At 40.9% G+C, this 11,608-nt stretch overlaps 1 protein-coding gene across 1 annotated transcript in view; it reads left to right on the top strand.

Annotated features, from left to right (window-relative positions):
• Positions 1–5,987: 5,987 nt before the first annotated feature.
• Positions 5,988–11,608, top strand: part of mettl15 (methyltransferase 15, mitochondrial 12S rRNA N4-cytidine) — a 126,899-nt gene continuing 121,278 nt past the window's right edge. The window contains exon 1 of the mRNA XM_061703103.1: positions 5,988–6,240. Within this exon, the coding sequence (XP_061559087.1) occupies positions 5,995–6,240 (246 nt within the window). The 5' untranslated portion in view covers positions 5,988–5,994. The remainder of the gene's footprint in view (positions 6,241–11,608) is intronic.

Raw genomic sequence — 11,608 nt, 5'->3', positions numbered from 1 at the left:
CGGTGGATGCAGATTGGGTGTGAGCTACGGGTCAATGGGCGGACCCAAGTGACGTATGGCAACGTGCTGCTGTGGTTGCTTCCGGTAAGATACATTCCTGTTAACTTCACGGTCCTGAAGCGTTAACATTTGAACATGCTATATAGACACTTCACTCTAAATAAGTTTAAGTAGGTTTGTTGTATTATTATTAATACTGTTGTATTGGTCGAAGACGCGTTTCCAGCGTGCTATCATCCAGTATAAGCACCTCGTAAGCATCAAACGCCGAAAGCGTCGATGTTAAAGCTAAATTTGAATTTGGACCTCGTATAAACAAACAGAACCACCTGTAGTGCTCGGAAGCATTCACGGCTCTTTCAATAACTTTGATTGATGCTATAGTTTTTTTTTTTTTTTTAATTAGCACTCACCAAACACACCAGAGTGTATTCCATCCTTATGTAAGCATTGTGTTTATCTTGCATTCTGTTTTGTGAGAAATCAGGGGGGTATTCCAGCAAGCAGGTTCAAAATACTCTTAATTTAAACCTGAGTTATTTCTTGACTTCCCAAACATCCAGCCATCACTTTCCTGTATTGCTTATCCTCACTAGGGTCGCGGGTGTGCTGGAGCCTATCCAAGGTATTTTTGGGGCGAGAGGTGGGGTACACCCTGAACTGGTCGCAAACCAGTCGGAGGGCACATGCAGTCCCCTCCTCATGTATTGGAATGGCAAGGTCAATTCCTTTGTTTGTTTGTTTGTTTGTTTTGTATACTGAAGACATTTGGGTTTCAAATCAAAAGATGGTTCAGAATTCAAAGGTTCAGAATTCCAGCTTTTATTGGTTTTATTGGTATTGACATCTAACATACATCCTTTCGGCAAAATTTGCCGTTTTGAACTCAAAATAGACCATTTACGTAAATTGTACAAATCCGATGAGTTTTTCCTGGGGGTGGGGGGGTCGCTGTCGCCATCACTGACGTCATAGGCTGTTTCGTATTCCTTGAACGCTGGCAGCTAGAGCCATTCCACACATCCAGCACCAACACACAGATGTAATTGTGAATATTACGCCGCAGCGGACTAATATGCGGCCTGAGGTGCGCTCAAAGTCACAGGAGTTGACGAGACCAGAAAAAAACCTCCGCCACTTCTTCTGTTAATAAGTCACGGTACTTTTACTCCATTACAATGATCTAAATATCTGTTGGGTAAGATAGATCCAACATTTATTTAACAATATCGCTCGCTACTTTTATCGATAAATTATTACTTATCTATCAACTATTTTGTGCGCGAGACTGCGACTTTGACTTGCACATCGGGCGCTGTTTGCTTCATCCCATTTAAGCGCTAGTGATGTTTAAATCCATTTCCCCAATCAAACGACACAAGAAAGTCACATGACCTCGCACAACATCTTCCATCGGACATAGGCATTCACACGAGATAAGCCTGCCCCCGCTGATCTTCGTGCGTACGTGGCGGCCATGTTGGGAAGGTCGTCGTTAACATGAAGGCAACAGCGCGCTACTCTTGTTTACATTTAGAACAAAAACAACAGGTTTCATGTATTGTAGTATTTGTCTGGCAGTGTCTGCCCAACGTGGATATTTCAGCTCACTTATAACTTGAGAAAGCACCGAGCAGTAAATTGCAGATGTTTTTTTTTTTTTTTTTTTTTTTTTTTGTAGTTTTGACTACATACACACACACACACACACACGCACGCACAGCAAAATCAGAATTTGTACATTCACATTTTATTTTGGAGAACTACTATTGACTTTTACTTGAGTCACATTATTGTCAAGTAACAATACTTTTACTTGAGGACAATGTTTGGCTACTGTACCCACTTCTGGAGCGGACATCCTCTTTTTCTACTCTTATGTTTAAGCAACATTTTTGCTCATCAGATCAGGCAGTGTCGTATTTGTTGCGCTGGTCTTTTGTATTTTCGCGTTGAGGTGCTGTGGGTCGGGGCCCTTGTTGTGGTCCCAAGAGGAACTGTGCAGCACATGTAGCATCGGCGACGAGCTGATCCGCGAGAACATTTTGTATTAATTAGAAAATGCGGCTACAGTTATCTAGTTAGTTTACTGTTGATGTTAAAGGTATTATGTGAAAGAGCGCTGTTAAGGATTATGTCACAAAATAGAATGAACTGAACTAACTTCAAATTCAGAAATAATAAAAACTGAAATATATTTTATTTTAGATGTATTTGGGATTAGCCTTTGAAGTTGGCAATGGTGAAACAGACAATGATTTTCGTCAATTATTTTCCAGAATGAGAGTGCTTAAAGAGGAGGATGCTATTCATGTGGCACAGCTTGAAGCAGGCATCAGGTGCAGGTAGCGATGGGCCTTGCTCAAGTTGGAGGCCAGCACACAAAAAAAGCAAAGAAATTAGGCAAATTTATTTTTAATCTTAAATTTGTACATCAATATGTACTTGAGCGGTGTAAATAAGTTTTTCTGTGTGAATATATACATAAATGTTTTGCCTTATTGTACTCATTTAAGAGTCTTCCAGGTTGCTTAATTTATGTTAAAATCTAAAGAAATTCTCTGCGGGGGCTCGGGGGATTCCCGCATATCCCCCCTAAAATGTCTTTTTTTTTCACCTTTTTCATGCCATTGGTGTTTGCATGTCTGATCTAAATGTGTTAAACAACTCAGGAGCACCTTTTGTTTGATGTCACTCACTTTTCAAATGAGCAAAAGTTTTGGAACATACATTATTAAATTAAAGTGAATAACTTTTAATATATGGTGGCATAACCCTGACTTGCAATAACTGCATAAAGCATGTGACCCATTGACTTCGCCAGACTGTTGCATTCTTCATTTGAAATGCTTTTCCAGGCCTTTACTCCAGCCTCTTTCCCTTTTTGTTTGTTTCTGGTGGTTTCTCCTTTCAGTCTCCTCTTCAGGAGGTACAATGCATGCTCTATTGGGTTAAGGTCCGGTAATTGACTTGGCCAGTCTAAGACCTTCCACTTTCCCCCACTGATTAAGTCCTTTGTTGTGTTAGCATTGTGTTTTGGGTCATTGTCTTGTTGCATGATGAAACTTTTCCCGATTAGTTTGGATGCATTTTTTATGTAAATTGCCAGACAAAATTATTTTGTAGACTTCAGAACTCATTCTGCTTCTACAATCATGAGTTACATCACCAATAAAGATGAGTGAACCCATTTCAGAAGCAGCCATGCAAGCCCAAGCCATGATATTACCTCCACCATGCTTCACAGATGACCTTGTGTGTTTTGGATCATAAGCGGATCCTTTCTTTCTCCATACTTTGGCCTTTCCGTCACTTTGGTAGAGGCTAATCTTGGTCTCATTAGTCCATAAAACTTTGTTCCAAAACATTTGTGGCTCATCTCTGTACTTCTTTGCAAAATACAATCTGGCCTTCCGATTCTTTTAGCTAGTGAGTGGTTTGCATGTTGTGGTATGTCCTGTATACAGTATTTCTTCTCTCGAAGTCTTCTTCGAACATTGGATTGGGATACCTTCACCCCTGCCCTGTGGAGGTTGGCAGTGATATCACTGGCTGCTGTCTTTGGGTGTTTCTTCACAGCTCTCACAATGTTTATATCATCAACTGCTGTTGATACCCCTGACCGATCTGTTCGATGTCTGTTGCTCAGTACACCAGTAGTTTCTTTATTTTTCAGGACATTCCAAATTGTAGTATTGGCTATGCCCAATGTTTGTGCAATAGCTCAGATCGATTTCCCCTCTTCTCTCTTCCAAATGGTTTGCTTTTCTCCCATAGACAGCTCTCTGGTCTTCGTGTTTGCTTAACAGGAAATGCAGTTTTCACAGGTGAAACTCAAAGACAAAAACAAGCACTATCTAATGTTTAAGCAATCAATCTAAAAGGCAACACCTGAGTAATGAGAACACCCATCAGTCACGTAACATTACTTTTGCTCACTTGAAAAGTGGGTGGCTTCAAACAAAAAATCCTCTGTCCTGACTTGTTTAATACATCAAGATGTAAATACCTTGAAATAAAAGCAGGAATTCTGAACTTTTATCTCTTATTCATCTTTTCCTTCTGAAAGCCAAATGTCTTCAGTATACAACAAAATACAAGAATTGACCTTTCCGGTCCAATACCTTTGGAGTGGACTGTGTAAACAAACAACCATTCGCACTCACATTCACACCTACGAGCAATTTAGAGTCTTCTGTTAACCTACCATGCATCTTTTTGGGATGCGGGAGGAAACCAGAGTACCTGGAGAAAACTCACGCAGACACAGGGAGAAAATGCAAACTCCCCACAAGACTTGAACCTGGGTCCTCAGGAGTTTGAGGCAGATGTGCTAACCAGTCATCACCGTGCCACTGACTTGACTTCCCTCAAACTCAAAAACTGGTTCAGGTCCAGAACAGCTGATCCAAATTAGTAAAATGAAGTCTTAAGTACACTCACATTGAGCTAAGCTCATTCATGGCCACAACCAAAAGACATCATCAATGGAGCCCCGGTATGTCGATTCACCATGGCCAAGGTTACAAAAAAAGGTCTGCTACCCTTAAGGTTCCTAAGAGTGGCCCCCATAATCCTTAAATGGAAGACATTTGGGACGACCAAAACCCTTCCTAGAGCTGGCCGTCCGGGAAAACTGCGCAATCGGGGGAGAAGAGCCTTGGTGAGAGAGGCTGAGCTCCAGAGATGCAGTCGGGAGATGGGAGAAAGTTCTAGAAAGTCAACCATCACTGCAGCCCTCCACCAGTCACGGCTTTATGGCAGAATGGACCGATGGAAGCCTCTCCTCAGTGCAAGACACATGAAAGCCCGCATGGAGTTTGCTAAAAAACACCTGAAGATGGTGAGAAATAAGATTATCTGGTCTGATGGGACCAAGATAGAACTTTTTGGCCTTAATTCTAAGTGATATGTGTGGAGAAAACCAGGCCCTACTCATCACCTGTCCAATTCAGTTCCAACAGTGAAGCATGGTGGTGGCAGCATCATACTGTGGGGGTGTGTTTCAGCTAGGACGAAAGGCCAAAAAGTTCTATCTTTGTCTCATTAGAGCAGAGAATCTTATTTCTCACCATCTTGGAGTCATCCAGGTGATTTTAGCAGATTCTTCAACGAAGTGAGGAAACTAAACATTTGACAAGGGGGCCAATATTTTTTCACGGCACTATTTCACATCGCATTTTATATATATATATATATATATATATATATATATATATCTCGGAGGTTTAAAAAAAAAAAAACAATTGCAAAGTCATTTTTCTCCCCAGTATCGTGCAGCTCTTAATTTGGAGCCGTTGACCAATTTTCTGTTCATCATTCCTGGCAGCTGCTCTACACCTGCGGTTTAATTGGAATCCTACATCACTCACACACAGATTTTCAATTCATCTTGTTTCCAGGAAACACCTCAATTCCATTGTTTTTTTTAGAACCATGTGACTCACTCAGGCGCCTCCTTTAGGCAGTTTTGTTTCATGTAAAAGGCCAACATGATTGATTAACTGGCGCAGGAAAACACTTTTTTTTTTATTGCAGTTGTGTATTGTGCCACTTCAGCGTGGGAAATATAATTTTTAATGTCTATTGGCCATTGTTATTAGTAAATGATTGTGTCCACAATCTGTCACACCAACTCAGGTTTCCTGCATCTGCCTGGTCTGGCACTCACTTCTCACCCTGCAGATACAGTGTACTGTATGTGCCCCTGGCAGGGATCAATCTTTAGTTAAATATGTGGTGCTCTCTAGGATATAATTTTTTTTCAAATACAGAAACATTAAAGTAAAATGGTTTAACCTTGTCCACCTGTCATGTAAATTTGCAACATATCAGTCTGCACTGCACTTGTTACTTTTATTATAATGGTACTCATGGTTCGGATCTTTTTCAGTCAAAAAACAAACAAAAACAAATCATATAATGTCTTGCTATAAATTATATATCGCATAATCCTTTACTCATCCTTGCTCTTCTCCACAGGTCAAATTAAGGATGATGGTTTTCCATATTTCTACTCCCTCTTGCCGACTGTTTCAGAGAACAAGTTTTGCCGTGCGGACAGTGCAGAAATTATGGAATTTAAATTTGCATTTAAAGACAGCTGGCCTTTGTGCCTTGTCTGGTCCTGGTTCTTTGTGTAAATCGGAACAACTGTATACTGTTTCAACTGAAAAGCCTCCTCATGTGCCTGTCATGCTCAAAGAGGTGCTTCACTACTTGGACATCCAACCAGGTCAAGTAAGTTTATTTTTCTGCTTTGTTGTTACTTCTGATGGTACATGATATTTCAAATTAGTTTCCAGTCAAATAATAATGGTTAAGGTTGTGAATTGTGTAGCTTGTTTGATCTCGTAAAGTGTGAAGACTTGGGCTGTGAGTATCTTACTAAAAATGTTATCAAATAATCGAGCATTCGGATAAATTATATTTATATATTTTTATCTTGGTTTAAGACCAATTATGAATACAGAAGAAAAATAAGCCATATAACTTAAAAATTAATGACCGATTGTTTTTCTTTTTAAAATCAACTGTTTTATTTCTTAAATTCACATTGAGCAGCAAACTATTTTCTTGTCTAGGAATGTTTTCAGTGAGGCAAGAAAACAAATCAATTTCAGTTTAAACTTAGCATTCTCTCTTCTTATTTTTCATTAAAAAAGGCATAAGGAGGCTGTTGTGCAACTTCAGTTGAGCAGCTAGCATTTTAGGATGTGACACAATAATACAGTAGGTTTCGTGGCTATGCGTTTATTATCTTAGACCAGACTAACTGAAGACACCTCGATCGGAAACACAAATATTATCAAAATATTTTTTTTTTCACAACCTTTGCCACTCAATCCTTTTTTTTAAATTATTTTTTCTTTTTCCACCCACAGTACTTGACTAAAAATGTAGCCACTCGCAGATATGATGCTAGTACACTGGCCATAGTACACTGGCTATAATATAGAACTGAAGTGTGCGTTAACGTGAAACAATATATTGTCTCTCAGCTTGACAATTAACTCTTTCCTGCCATTAACGGGCAGCTACTGTATATACCAATAGTATAGTAATGCCCTCGGAAGTGGTCAAGTAGAAAGGGAGTTGCCAATGCATTTTCAGTTACTTTATTGAACTCGCGGCAACACAAGAACATAAAAACTTACGAGGTGCTGTCGGCCACAACTCATGCCAACAGCGTCTTCCCAGACTAGTGTTGTGTCGTTCGCAAACGTTTCGTTCAGAAGAACGAATCTTTTTAGTGAACGAACTGAACCGAATCAGTTTATGAAATGATTCGTTCTTTTAGCTTTTCCCGCCGCCGTGAGGCGAGCGAGTCGGCTGAGAGCGGAAACGGATCTGTTGAAGCGTTGTTCCTCACTTCTGAATCTTCGGCGAATGACCAATGAGCAGCCACCGTGCAGGCGGGGGCAGGACTTCACTAAACGCCCTGCCATGTGATTTGCGATTTGCCAGCATTGTCACTCACTTCGGCGAATGACCAATGAGCAGCCAGCGTCAGGCAGCGTGGCGTGGGAATGACTTAAGTGAACTTAGTGATTCTTTCAGTGAACCGGTGTACTGAAGAACTGGAGAGTGATTTGTTCAGTGAACTTATCATTCGTGATCCGTCAGACACGAGTGATTCGTTCGTTGAACTTCTTCGTTTGTGATCCGCTAACGAGAGATGTACTAATACGATGAGTGATTCATTTGCGCAAGGAACGACGTACTACGTAGTGAACGTACTCATGAGTGATTTTAACCGCAAGTCCTGACGTCCTCGCGAGGATAGCTTTCAATAGCAGCTTCAAGCTAACGGCTAATTTTTGAGTCAGTCAAGCACATCAAAACAATGCACACACATTTAAAATAAATGTAAATGAATAATAAATGTATATACGTACACATATCATTCCCTCTGTGTCTCTAATGCGATTATTAAAGCTTTATATTTAATAATAATAATACATGAAACTTATATTGCGCTTCTCAAGACACTCAAAGATGCTTTCCACTAATCAGATGACAATAACAGTAAGGTGAGTGAGCAGAAAGCCCGGGTGGCCGGGGCTGGTGTCAGCGATGCTGTCCACAGTGGTGGAATCCAGAAAAGTCACGGCGTCTGGCGAGAGCCTTACTGGACATCTGGGGATGCGGAAGCATGGTAGCTGAGTTTGCTGCACGCATATTCACGACTCACAACCGAAGCCGGGTGTTCGAGAGCTTGAGAGAGATAGGTGGGTGATAATTTAGCCGTTTTAAAAAAATCTATATAATCACCCGCCTTCCTGGTTTAAAATACATGACAACAACGCATCGTCCTTGTTGAACGCATTGTCCTTGTGAACATGTTGAGTGAACGTGAACCTCAGGGATGGATCATTAACTGAATGAGGAAGCACTTGAATGATTTTCTGAAAAAGAACTGAACGATTCGGGGAAGGAATCTTATGAACGAATCTTTTTAATGAACTGATTCAACTGATTCAGTACACTCAAAAGAATTGCCGTCCCCATCACGACTGACATTTCCTTACGCTTACGTCACACTACTCACCTTTACGCGCCCCCTTAAAGGCGTACAGACATAATTACAGATGCAGTATCAAACTCAAATCAAACGGAGAGCGAATAAGTTAAATAAGCAGATCCACGAGGCAGAGAAAATTCCTCAACCATTTTTTTGTATTCGAAGTACTCGAAACATTCAAGTATTCGTGGCAACCCTGGTAAAGACCTGTGTAATATGTGTGATATTTGAATTCAAGACCCATTGACCAGAAATTGCATCTAATGTAACCAAGATTAGCTGTTATTTTGCATTCCTGGTTTTTATTTTAGTTTTTAATGCGCCTGTTAGTATTTTAGCGGACTTTATTCTCCTATTCATGATCATTTCATATAAATAAAAAAAGTTGCAGTTTAAAATTCATACTGCATTTTTTTTTGTTTTTAAAAGTCAGTATGTAAGACTGAAGTAAAGTCAAGCATATGGTGTAAGAAAGTCCTTTTTTGTGACTGAATGCATTGACAGTTTTGTGGAAAAGCAATACCTATTAAAGGTTACCTTTACTCAGCATAAAAAACGAATACTGGCATCTTAATTAGAAACAGGAAATTAAAGTGTAGTTTTTATGAATGACACAATTAACACATCTTAATTGAAATATTGTTATGAGTGGGCAGCTCGATGGGGTAGTTGTGAGCACGTCTGTCTCACAGTTCCTGTATGGAGTTCTCCCTGTTCTTGTGTGGGTTTTCTCTGGACTCACAGGACTCTAAATTCCCGGTAGTTGTGAATGTGAGAGGGAATATTTGTTGAAATGTGCCCTGTGATCCCCCACATTCCACCCAAAATCAGCTGGGAGAGGCTCCAGCTCACCCACAACCCTAATTAGAGCAAGCGGTGTAGAAAACAGATGGCTGGATGTTTATTGTTGTGGTTACAGTGGAGATGCAAACGGTGAAGAAATAGTGAAGTCTGGGCAATGTAGTTGCCTTCTAACACTAGCTGCTAGATGCTAGGTAGTTAAATGCCAACTCATTTTAACAGTGTTTTATTGTAACGTTTTTCACTGTAGTCATTGTTACCTTCTTATTACATGTGTGGGAGTGTATTTATAGTTTTACTGTTACGGTGATTAACTTTACATTTGTATAACAGTTAAGAATACTAAAATGTTAACCTCGCCGGTAGTTAATAAATGTTTTATGGTGGCTACAGTTTGACCTGCCAGGTTCCACTGTAATGAAATGATTCTCAGTAGGATGCAGTGCATCACTGCAAACTATAACCACAATAATAAACATAAAACTGACCATCCATACATTTGCAGAACTGTGGATACATCCCGTTTTGTATCTTCTACTGTGACTGATGATGGCATGTAGTTATTAGAATGTGTGTTCTGTATCTTTTTTCTTTTTCTTTTTTGAGAGACAGACAGGGTGATTTTATCTTTGCTTTCTTAAATGTATGTATGATTAGCACAGATGGACATGAGTCAAAAGACTTGTTGTGGCAAAGCACATGAGAAGAAGTGCCGCCCCCCTATATATAATGCATGGTCAAGACAGGTGGGGGCCACAGGTCAGTGAGTTAGTCAGGAATTGTGCCGCTGTAATGCTGTTGGCACGACACAGGGTGCTGCGTCGCTCCTGCCTGAACTTTAGCACCTCTAAACTCCTCCGCTGCCCGCCCATTTGCCAACTGTCCCAAGACAGTTTGCCAATCAGATGTTATTCAAACAGTCTGATAGATTTTGTTTTGCTGCACAGTACATGCTGTACACCTCACTCATTTGATACGCTGTGAAAATGTTGTGTGGTTACACTCAGAATTGCTGCTTTACCACAGATGTCTGTCTTTATAATTTATTCAAACAATGACACTCATTGAATGTAATATTTCTGTTCTATAAATGGTGATGGGGGGCTGCCATGTTGTTACATTACCATGGCTGAAGTGTAACTCTGTAAAGCTCTGCTAGTGTCATTTGGAGAGAGAATGAGGTGAGAAATCTGAATTTGGACATAACTGTTACAAACAGCTGTGATTACATTATAGTCCTGTAATAAAACCATTCGTTGCTATCAAATGGATGCCACTAGATAACACTGTGGACAGTGAAAAGTAAAACCTGTGTGGTTGTGGAAAAATAATCACCAACAGTGTTTCACTGCCAAACTTAAGCAACTTTGTCAGGCTAAAGAGGACGCATATTAAAGTGGGGACAGGGCCCTCTATAATCGCACTAGAAACCAGCTGACTAAAGAAATTAACATTGCAAAGAGTAACTATGCAGTAAAGTTAGAAAAACAGTCTAGCGGTAATGACTCTAAATCAGTATGGCATGCATTACAATCGCTAACCAATTACAAGCGACGATCGTCCCCAAGCTGAGAACAGTAGTAGACTAGCCGACGTCTTGAACACCTTCTGCTGCAGATTTGAAAGGGTCACTTTCAAACCCCACACACACCCAGCTGCACCACCGACCACCATCACACCTCTGACTTCTGCATTGACTTAAACAAAAACAAAAGATTAACAAAGCGGCAGGCCCAGACCATGTGTCCCTGTCCTGCCTCAAAGTCTGCGCAGACCAGCTCGCTCCAGTCTTCACACAGATCTTCAATAGATCTCTGAAACTGTGTGAAATACCATCCTGTTTCAAACGCTCCACCATCATCCCAGTCCCCAAGAAACCTGAAATCTCTGGTCTGAATGACTAGAAGCCTGTCGCCTTGACATCTGTGGTCATGAAGTCCTTTGAACGCCTCCTGCTGGACCACCTCAAGAGCGTCACAGGTTACCCTGCTGGACCCCCTGCAGTTTGCCTACCGAGCAAACAGGTCCGCAGATAATGCAGTTAACATGGGACTGCAATTTATCCTAAAACACTTCGACGGCGCGGGGACCTACGCGAGGATCCTGTTTGTGGACTTCAGCTCTCCATTCAACACCATCATCCCCGAACTACTCTCCTCCAAGCTTCTCCAGCTCAGCGTCTCGCCCGCCATCTGCCAGTGGATTTACAGCTTCCTGACGGGAAGAACACAGCAGGTCAGGCTGGGGGACACCACTTCATATACACGCACCACCAGCACCAGG

The sequence above is a fragment of the Phycodurus eques genome, chromosome 2, assembly GCF_024500275.1.
Source record: "Phycodurus eques isolate BA_2022a chromosome 2, UOR_Pequ_1.1, whole genome shotgun sequence".
In the NCBI taxonomy this organism is placed as follows: domain Eukaryota; kingdom Metazoa; phylum Chordata; class Actinopteri; order Syngnathiformes; family Syngnathidae; genus Phycodurus; species Phycodurus eques.
Note: the sequence above shows the minus strand (reverse complement) of the source record. Positions and strands in the feature narration are given on the sequence as shown.